General features: G+C 36.1%; 1 protein-coding gene across 4 annotated transcripts in view; it reads left to right on the top strand.

Annotated features, from left to right (window-relative positions):
• Positions 1-2,922: 2,922 nt before the first annotated feature.
• map3k7 (mitogen-activated protein kinase kinase kinase 7) overlaps positions 2,923-11,230 on the top strand; it is a 30,077-nt gene continuing 21,769 nt past the window's right edge. For 2 of the 4 annotated variants that reach the window (XM_056480895.1, XM_056480898.1), the window contains exons 1-6: positions 2,923-3,681; positions 4,030-4,140; positions 4,272-4,337; positions 4,444-4,489; positions 6,205-6,343; positions 10,899-11,023. In XM_056480895.1, the coding sequence (XP_056336870.1) occupies positions 3,595-3,681; positions 4,030-4,140; positions 4,272-4,337; positions 4,444-4,489; positions 6,205-6,343; positions 10,899-11,023 (574 nt within the window). In that variant the 5' untranslated portion in view covers positions 2,923-3,594. The remainder of the gene's footprint in view (positions 3,682-4,029; positions 4,141-4,271; positions 4,338-4,443; positions 4,490-6,204; positions 6,344-10,898; positions 11,024-11,230) is intronic. The other 2 variants (XM_056480896.1, XM_056480897.1) reach the window with 2 other exon arrangements.

Below are 11,230 nucleotides of genomic sequence, written 5' to 3'. Positions count from 1 at the left end.
TGAACTGTATTTAACAGTTTAGTCTTTTAGGACAGATATGCAGTATGTTACTTTATTTTTTAAGTTGCATTGTGAAAATTACTGTATTTCTTACAGTAAAGGTATACATACATACAACTGCATATACAGCAAGATAAATGGTGCTGTAAATGTAAATACAGTGTTTTTGCTCTAATTGATTTACAGTGAGTTACTGGCGAACTGCTGCCAGTAAGTTACTGTAGATTCGACAGGAAATTGTTAAAAGTGTAGTCTTTGCTCATGAACAATTTTTAAAAAGATATTCTAATGTAATTGTATTACGGTTTTAATGCTAAAAAAGCCTTTTTATCTTTGAAAAAATTCCAAAAATTTAATATTCAAAATAAACCTTTTAGTAATTACATTTTTTTTTTTTTTTTACTATTTATGAGAAGTTTTCATTTATTAATTTGGCTACGTTCTGTATCCCTCTTAAAACATCCAGAGGGAAATGCCTTAAAAGATGTGAAGGTTATTAATTAGGGGAGACAAGGATTTGTTGAGTCAACTGGGATTTTTGAGTCAAACCCCCAATATTCAGAATTGCTTAAAAGAAACAGAAAAGTCAGAAGTTTAATGCTTCAATAAAAAAAAAATTCTACATATTTAATTGTGTTGTGCTTTGTTATTGCTTATATTTAATTTTTACTAATTTATTTATTTGTATTATTTAAATTTAGCTGAAAAACCCTACAAGCAATTATAAGGAACTGTTTCATCTTTTTTTAAGCAGATAATCTAAAATCAATAAAATATTCACCGGGATATAAAGTCTGACCAGGCCTTGTCTCGCCCACTTCCTATCCAAATAAAATAAAAAGAGACAGACCTGCACCATTACTCACTGCATGGAAGTCACAGTGGAAATGATGTCAGTGGGTCCCCAGAGAGGAAAACGCACCGCTGAAAAGGTTACTTCATCTCAATAACCTTGTTTGCATATGAACAAATGTTGTTTATGTTTTTCCAGCAGTGTTTCTTTCCAATGATAAATAGGGATCATTTTCAGCTGTCATCAAATGATGGCTGAAATTCTGCACTTATATTTAGCTGGTTGAGGGCATGTGATCAGGTTGCTCAGCAAATTTGATTTGTTGATCGGTTTGATGACACAACATCGTACAAATAGACTTACATAGATGGGGATCACAAAGGATTCTCAGACCGGGGTTAGTACAAGTGATAACATTTTCCACAATTAACTAGACACCTGCATAAAAAAACATTTTAATTCCCTGAGATACAGTATGAAGCATCAATAACAATTCTTTGATTTGGTTCATTTTTACAGAAATTAAATAATTATTATTTTTAAATAAAGCTAGTCAATGAGGAACTCGTTGAAGTAAGCTGAAATTAGAAATAAAGGAATCGCCATACTGTTGATATTTAAATCCAAGCCTTATTCACAGTTTCCCACACCTTTTAATAAATAGGTCTGTATTTTGTTTTTAGAGGTTGAAGAACAACCACTGATTCACAATGTTTACTATTGTTGTCAACAAAAATATACCATGTCTTTAAAATATATAATATTTTTTATTATTAATTGGATTTTATTGTTTTAAAAACTATACCCGTTTAGTTATTTTTAGATATTTGACCTAATTGGAGCTGAAAATCAGTTTGAGAGTTCATTTGACACTGAATAAAATGTTAGACGTGTATATATTTCTAAAAATTAATTTTGTAAAATAATTCTACATTTAAAAATATTTAAAGCTTTAGATTGGTGGAGTACAGCATTTTATTTTATTTCATATTATTTTCATTCACTCATTCATTCATTTTCTTTTCAGCTTAGTCCCTTTATTTCACTACGGCAAAATGAACCGCCAACTGATCCAGCATATGTTTTACGCAACGGATGCCTTTCCAGCTGCAACCCATCTCTGTAAAACACCCATACACTCTCATTTACACACACACTACAGACAATTTGGCTTACCCAATTCACCTATAGTGCATGTCGTTGGACTTGTGGGGGAAACCGGAGAGAACATGCATGCATACTCCACACAGAAATGCCAACTGACCCAGCTGAGGCTCAAACCAGCGACCTTCTTGCTGTGAGGCGATAGTGCTACCCACTGTGCCCCCGAGCCACCTTTATATTATTTTATTTGATATTACTTTACTTTTCATTAGATTTGTTGTGAAAATATCCAAAAATCTTGGCAGACATGTTTAGAACAAGAATTGTTTGATGACATATTAAAAGACCTAAAATAAATATTGATATTTTTAATCTTTGCATTTTGCCACTATTCTTCAAAGCTTTTTACCTATTTAGTTAAGGATTTTTGTTGTCCATTTTTTATTCATTTTAAATATAAAAAGAGATCATACAATTATATATATTTTTTTTAAAGCATGTTGTTCTTTTATATATATATATATATATATATATATATATATATATATATATATATATATATATATATATATATATATATATATATATATATATATATATAAAAGAACAACATGCTTTAAAAAAAAAAAAAAATATATATATATATATATATATATATATATATATATATATATATATATATATATATATATATATATATATATATATATATAATTGTTTAATTTCTATTTGCAAAGTTATGCTAAATGGTGACAGAATATTATTTCTCCATATTTTGTCCTTTTTAACTCAAGAAACATTGCAGCAATCCATTGATTGAATATCAAATTTTAAAAAATTGGTCAATGTTGTTGTCTTTTTCTCTTTTTTAAAGGCCTTTGTGCAACATTATGGTTTTACCTGGTTTAGTAAAGAAGCTACTCAATCAGCACAATGAAATAGACCAGATCTTCTTCGAACTCTTGATACAACGTCTGGGAATGATTGTGGCAGGCCCTGCTTGACTCCAGTCTTGGAGACATTTCAGTTGGCATGGACTAGAGGGGGCACGATACAAGAGAGCGCTCACTTCCTGGAGCCTAAACAACCCCCGCAAAAAACACGAAAAATAAACGAGCCCATGGAGGCGAGAGCTGGAAACTTCTAGCCCCGCATCCCATGGCTCGGATGGTCTGTCCTGGTCACCTGGACACATAAAGCGGGGTTATCGAGCGATATTTTCGCAGCAGATAGAGGCCGATGTGCGAAGCAGCGGCGGCGGTGTGGAGTGAGCGCTGCGCGGACAGGAGATCCAGAGACCGCACCAGCGCGAGCCAGAGAGCGGCCTAGGGCTAACACTCACAACCGGCGCATTTATGTTGACGGGACACCCATAAGTGTACTTGACAGAGACCCTAGGATCTACTTCCTTCTGGACGAAAACGTTTTTCGTCGTTTGGCATGCCTGGCATACTTTAATCTGCACGGTAGCCTTTTAGCACCTTGGCTAACGGATTAGAATTGACAGGTTAGCTTGTTAGCCGCTAAACAAGTTTTAAAGTGACTTCTCGCACACCTATATCTATGTAATGAAGTCCGTGTCGACGGAAGAGGCGCTCCAGTTCTCGTTTTTATTCTGAAACCACTCGTTTGTGAATTTTTAAGACTATATAGTCTGTTGTTTGTGTTTTAATGATTAGCTGGCTAGCGAGCTAGCGATGTCTATGCCCTCCGCCGATATGCTGGAAACACCGCCTATGTACCCGTTTGAGGAGATCGAATATGTGGATATAGAAGTGGAAGAGGTGAGTGACTTTATTTGCGTTCTGTTTAATTAATAGTCGTGCTGACAGGAGTGTGGAAATCTCCTGCAAACAGTCCCTAAATGGATGCAGTATGAGATGCATGACATTGTGTCTCAGCACACCTAATCTCTATTTTTAACCTTATTTGTAATGTTTTTATGGATTTTGCATTTAAAGATTTAGAAGTTTGTTCTGCTCACTGAAGTTTTCAGTTCGTTTTATGAAACAATACTATTACACTGTTCTAGCTCTGAGTTTGATGTGTTAGGTTTGTTTTGAACTGCCCTGCACTGCTGTCAGGTTGTGAATTGTTGTGATTTTTCTCCATGTGTGATGTGTGTTTTGTAGGTGGTGGGCAGAGGGGCGTTTGGTGTTGTCTGCAAGGCCAAGTGGAAAGGCAGAGATGTGGCCATCAAGACTATAGAGAGTGAATCTGAAAAAAATGCTTTCATTGTTGAGGTATTGCCACATCCTGCTTCCCTTGTTGATTTTAGCTACTTTAGTCAGAAGCAAATCACACATTCACTGTAATTAAACGGACGGTCAGTGTAATATACATCACATTAAGCATTTAATTTCTCCTTTTCCAGCTTCGCCAGTTGTCTCGTGTAGATCATCCCAATATTGTAAAGCTTTATGGTTCCTGCAATAACCCTGTAAGTCTCTACAAGTGGATTTGCTCATGAATCTTGATGCAGTAATGTTTGCCATAAACCATCCCTTTTTTCATTCTTGTAACAAGGTAAACAATCTTTTCTGCAGGTATGTCTAGTGATGGAATATGCAGAAGGAGGTTCATTGTATAATGGTGAGTCAGTCATTTTTTTAATGATGTACTTTGCAATGCTTTATTCAAAGTACATTCAAGGTTATTTGAAAGTGTGCACAGACTGAGTTATTTAATTCTGAAGGTCGGATGAAAATTTTCTATATTTGTAAATAGATTAATACTTTTCTAGAATGTGCATAAATACACTTAACCAAAAAGTTTGGGAAAAGATTAAATAAATAAGTAGCATTGATTTAATGAATGCATTTGGTAATGATACATTCAACTAACCAAAAGTGGCAGTAAAGACTAGGGATGCTCCGATCAGGATTTTTGCAGCCGATACCAAGTACCGATTCCGTGTCATTGTGATTGATCGATACCGAGTACCTATTCTAATGCTTCTAGCTTTATAATGCATTAAGCACATTTTTCCAGTTGTTGCTAGATCGGATACGTTTGCGTCCGGAAGTTAACGAGAATTATTTATATTATTTATTAAATTTCCCATTTATTGTATTTTATTAACGTCTACCCCACCCCTAAACCCAACCGTCACAGTAATGTAAAAACAGCAGTTGTACAGAGTATTATGCTTGTTATCTATTAAATTACCAAATAAATTGTATTTTTTAACACCTACTCCCAACCCTAAACCTAACCATCACAGTACTGTTAAAATATGAATTATTGTTATACAGTATCATTAAAAAAAGCTGTTTTATTAAGTGCATATCGCACTTCCGGCCGGCCGCGTATCCGATCTAGACTTTACCCATGTTTCCTCCAAGAATGAACCTTAAGGGAAGATCTTGCTTTAACTAAGAGAATAAATTATGGATGCTGCATATAATACCTTAAACGCACCTCTTATAACCATTTAGGTGTGAACATGTCATGGCCAGAAGCAGCTTTACAGAAAAAAATTCATTCATTTTACTTCGGCTAAGGCTATATATATAATATATTAGAGTGCTTGTGCGTCTTCCTGTGCTTGTAAACTCTTAAACAAACATATGCGATAGGTCCATGAGATTGGCCAGATTTCAGTCATTCAATTCAATTCACCTTTATTTGTATAGCGCTTTTACAATGTAGATTGTGTCAAAGCAGCTTCACATAAAAGGTCATAGTAAATTGGAACAGTGTAGTTCAGTTTTTAGTGTTTAAGTTCAGTTTAGCTCATGAAATGTGATTATCAGCCTATTCCAATTGATCGGAGAGTCCCTAGTAAAGACTTTTCACAGTGCTTTAAAATCTTTCTATTTAAAAAAAAATACTTGAACTATTTACATACCAAAGAATCTTTAAATTTCATCTGTTTCTGCGAAAAAATTATATGCCACATTGAAGTATTAAAAGGCATATTTTAGTTTTGTAATTTTAGATTCTGTCCTAAAATAACAGTATGTAAGCTAAGTTAACCAGGACTAAATGTACAACAAGCAAAGAGACTCAAACTACAAATATAAACTCCTTTTTAATCACTTTAAACTTGCCTTTATAAGGGGAAAATTAAACATTTGCATAATCAATTTTTGGCTTATTAAATACTTTTCTGTTTGTGTGAAGGCCATTTCTAGCTGCCATACTTGGTTTGCTGGGATCAAAACTGATCCCTTACCACCGTAATGCATACAAAAATTTCTTGTCAGCATCCAAACACATTATGTGTTCCACCAATGAGTGAGTAGAGGATGTAGCAAGTATGTTGTATGTGTGCTTGTGTTTATAACTGTGTTCTATGTTGACAGTGCTGCACGGTGCAGAGCCTCTCCCTCACTACACTGCATCTCACGCCATGAGCTGGTGCCTGCAGTGTTCTCAGGGGGTCTCGTATCTCCATGGCATGAAACCAAAAGCTCTCATTCACAGGGACCTCAAACCTCCCAAGTATGCACAGCTCAGTCATTTCTCTCTCGTAACATTGTTTTGCCACCCCACTGAAAACCACTGATAAATCCCTTCTATTCTCACCCCTGTGTTAGTCTTTGTCATGTAGTCTTTCTTATCCATTTTTAATTTTAATTCAAATGTGAGTATTTTGAAGGATTGCTGCACTCCAAAATGCAAATGCTGTCATCATTTACTCAGCCTCATGTTGTTTCAAATATGCGAGAAATTAGTTTAGCCTTGAAACATAAATTAAGATATCCAAAATCAAACAAAAAGTGCTCTGGGGTAGCTCAGATAACATGTCGGTGCAATTTGAGCAAGGGATTCATCAGAAGAAACAGCAAAAATCAGGCCAAGGCACAAGTCAGTCCAATTCCATGTTTTTAAAGATTAGCCATGTGAATAAAGGCTTTTTAATATATTTTTTCCACATATTTCGAGTGCCTTGGACTGATTTCTGCTGTTTGTTCTGATAAATTAAGATCTACAGTACTTATCAAACTGAGAGATTTCTTTCACTCCATTGAAAGATTATTCACTCAACTGCTTTGATGCTCCAAAAAATTCCTAAAGAGAAAATAAATAAATAAAAAACCCAAATGAATCAACTGGTTTAAGTTTTCTGAAGAGATTTTAGAGATAAAGAGATGAATTTTGTATTTTTTACCACATATAAACATTGAATTAAAGTGTTTAAAGCATTAAGCTTAAGCATGCTTGCTTAGTAAGATTGTTCTAACAATCGTTCTGAATATAAAACAACAGCAGAGTTCAGATCACACCTAAAATGATAAATATGTAGAAAAACAATATTGTTAGGATCAGTATCCCCAGCTAATAAATGATGAATCTGGCAGCCAGTCAGTATCTATTGAAATATACCAGTAAAAGTGTTTATTTAAAGCTAGTGATATTGTGGCGAAACTTTTCCTAATGTCAAGCCCTCTTTTTAAAGATTATTTAACAATAATGACATTATTGGAACGGTTGGTTATACCCTGTTATCAATAAAAGCAAATTGAAGCATAAGAATAAAAGTATCTCATTCCTTTGGGAATGCTGGGGAAAATAATTTGTGCATGTTTTATTCCATGACCACACTGACTACGATCACAAAATTCACTTTTGATTGGATTACACAAGCTGGATTCACTGGTCAGATGCGCTAGTAGCTCACAGAGAACACCTGCTGGTTACCAAGGTGTAATGCTAAAATGAAATTATAAACTAAAATAAAAATATGTTTTAGCATTATTTTTATACGTATCATACTTGGTGTGAGCAGTCCTTTAAGCAGCATTTTTTTTTTTTTAGCTTCTGCAGTAACCAATGAGGTTTGTTCTCGCACATCATGTTGGCATAGTTGAGCTTTTAACTTTTTGATCAATGTTTATTTTAGAATAAAAGCCAAATGTAGTTAATAATAAGTAGTTTTGTCTGTTCAGAATATTTATATATTAAATTGGTTGAGTCATAAAGATTTATATCTTGAGGTCTCTATGAATGCTTTAAAGCAGATAAATAGAGTTTGAACGAAAGGGCTGAAATCAGATTTAAAATACGTATTTTGTGTTCCAAAGATGAATGAAAGTCTTAAGAGTTTGGAATGGCATGAGAGTAAGTAAATGGTGACAGAATTTTTATTTCGGGGTGAACCTGTTTGACCACTTGTGATCGAATCACCTGAGATTAGCACCAGGTGTCAACAAGCCATTTATTTTCACTCCACATGTGCTGAGTGTTTTCTGACCGTGTTGATGGAAACTTTACTGGATCATTTAAGACCGCCATCGATCATAAATGGCGTCGGGTCCAGGTGTCAGAGGATGTATGTTCTAGAGTCTCACGCTGCATCATTTACATCATGGCAGAATATGGTGTTGTCCAGGCCAGGGCTGGTTATTTATGAGGCTCTGTTTGTAAAAAGCCCTGGCAACACACCATGGAAATGGTCAGCTGGCTTCTCTCCCAGACACCTAGAATGAAGTTCTCTGGAAGAACTGGGTTATTACTAACATTTGATATATTACAGTTCACAAATGCTGGCAGCAAACCCTCATGAACAGTTCATGAGTGCTTAAACTGTGTTTAATAGGACTAAAACACAGTTGGTGGCTTGTTAACTGCCATCTGTAGACCTCCATGTCTGCTCAAAATATTGCCACAGTTTCCAACTGAAGTGTATTTTTTTTGTTGGTTAGTGTTATTCAATTTACATTTGTTCATTGTTTTTCCTTTATTTGATTTATTATTTTGTGGGAGAGATTAAGAATTAGGACGCACCTCACTCACTTTTTAGTCTTAAAGAGCCCATATTATGGGTTTTTGAAAATGCCCTTCCATGTAGTGTGTACCACAGCTCTAAGTGAAGTGAAATATCCAGCTAAGGCTTAAATCTGTAAGTGTACAGTGTTTAAAACTATTGATTCATCTATAAAAGAGTCGACTCATAGTGCTTCAAACGAGTCGCCTTGATAACGAGTCATTAGGTGTTTCGCGATGACGCAGCCACGAAACACAAGCCTCACCAGTAGTTACGCGCGCAAACCAGGGAGATTTGAAACCTGCGGCCCCGCCCACTAACACAGAAAAAACACTAGACACACACACACAGACGCCGCCGGTCCAATGAAGTCACGCTGTGCTCAGATGGATAATATTGACAGTCTCTACCCAAAGATGAGTTGTTAACCTGGTACAGTACACGCGGTTACTCTTTATATTCTCTTATCACATGTAAGCCACGTTAAAAACGCGACGCGTGCCGCTTTGTTTACGGATTTAACGTTAAAGGCTTTTGTGAGCTCGCGTTCCACTGCCGTTTGTCGTTGCTATCGCGATCGATCATAAGCTAGGAGACAGGACACTCGTGTCACTTTCCCTAGTTCTTCTGAGGAGCGTTGTGTGTATGTGTGTGTGTGTGTGAGAGAGAGAGAGAGAGAGAGAGAGAGAGAGAGAGAGAGAGAGAGACTCGCGTCGCTTTCCCTAGTTCTTCTGAGGAGCGTTGTGTGTGTGTGAGAGAGAGAGAGAGACTCGCGTCGCTTTCCCTAGTTTTTCTGAGGAGCGTTGTGTGTGTGTGTGTGTGTGTGAGAGAGAGAGAGAGAGAGAGAGAGAGAGAGAGAGAGAGAGAGAGACTCGCGTCGCTTTCCCTAGTTCTTCTGAGGAGCGTTGTGTGTGTGTGTGAGAGAGAGAGAGGGAGAGGGAGAGAGAGAGACTCGCGTTGATCTCCCCAGTTCTTCTGAGGAGGGTTGTGTGTGTGTGTGTGTGTGTGAAAAAAGCCTTACACTATGAAGCGCGTGTGCACTGTGACTACTTTTATATAGTTGATTACCAGCTGGGCATTTTACTCTGTCTCGTGCTGAAGGCTGTCACTGTCGACCAATCGCAGCAGGCTGTCATCGGTCCAATCAGCGCAGATTAGCTTCGCGCTGAGGAGGGGGTTGGGAACAAATGAATCGCTGAACGATTCATATGGGAGTCATTGGGATAATTAGGTAAAAATAAATGCAGGTTATAAGACCATCAAAGTGTTTTATGACCTTGCATGCATATTAGACTGTTGTTGGAGACCCTTACAACCTAAATATGACCCTATTTCATGTATAATATGGGCTCTTTAAAACAGTTAGTTCACTCACAAAATTATGTTGTTAGTTACTCACCCTCATGTCATTCCATACTCCATGAGACCTTCTTTCATATACAGAACACAAATTAAAATTTATTTTTTTTAGTCCTAGAGCTCTCTGATCTTCCATATAAAGCAAGGACTGATTTCAAGAAGTCCATAAAAAAAAAAAAACATCCTCAAAACAGACCATATTTTTCAGTGGTTTAATCTGAATATTAGGAAGCTGTAAGAATACTTATGTGTGCACATAAAAGAAAAATAATGAATTTCTTCAGCAGATTTTCCTCCTCAGTGTCAGTATAGGGTGCATGGTCAAATGTCACACTCATTCGCACTGCTGACATACACCTCAGATGCATCTGTGCGGTGCGATCAGTATTTTGTTGTTGATTTACAAAGAAATTAACAGTCATTCAAGAAGGATAAAAGTCAAAGTATTTTAATGTTAGGAAATATTTTAATTAACCTGCCTTTTTACACTTTCTATTCAAACATGAGCGGTATTGGTGTGATCAATAAGTAATAGTTATTGGTAATTATTGGTTGTACTTTAAGACAATACAGGCAGTTTCACTGTATTAATATTTTTATTTTATTTCAGTAATGTATTTTCAGTTATGTAAATTCATCCTTGGTAAGCTTTAAAAGAATGTTCAGACCCCCAAATTTTTTATGTGTATTACTTTTAAATGTAGTGTATATATTGTGTTTAAATTAAAAATCATTGACCTTATGCCTGCACTGTTGTATACGTACCATTCTTGTGGACAGAAACATTCAATCTGCTATGATTGCATAATCTAAAACCATTTTTGCCAAAGTACTGCCAAAATTCTATGTAAAGTGAGTTCCATGTGTGTTTTTTTTCCATCTGGGACATCGGTTTATGTATTTGTTTATTTCTGTATTTCCTTCTACTAGTCTGCTACTGGTTGCTGGAGGTACTGTCCTGAAGATCTGTGACTTCGGGACAGCATGTGACATCCAGACTCACATGACTAACAACAAGGGAAGTGCTGCCTGGATGGCCCCAGAAGTGTTCGAAGGCAAGTTTTGGATACTTCCCTTTCCAAAAGCATTTTTCATGCTTGTACTGTCATTGGCTTTGAGACGTGTTGTTTTTGTTTTTGTTTGTCCCAGATGATTTTGAGGTCATAACTGATTTCCTGTTACTCTTTTCACCCCCTTCTCCCTGTATTTCTCATTAATTGACTTCACACGGGCCTCTTTAGTCTTCGCTATCACTCATACAA

Source organism: Danio aesculapii, chromosome 20 (assembly GCF_903798145.1).
Source record: "Danio aesculapii chromosome 20, fDanAes4.1, whole genome shotgun sequence".
Taxonomy (NCBI): domain Eukaryota; kingdom Metazoa; phylum Chordata; class Actinopteri; order Cypriniformes; family Danionidae; genus Danio; species Danio aesculapii.
The sequence above is the reverse complement of the archived record's forward strand: the minus strand, read 5'-3'. Positions and strand labels throughout refer to the sequence as shown.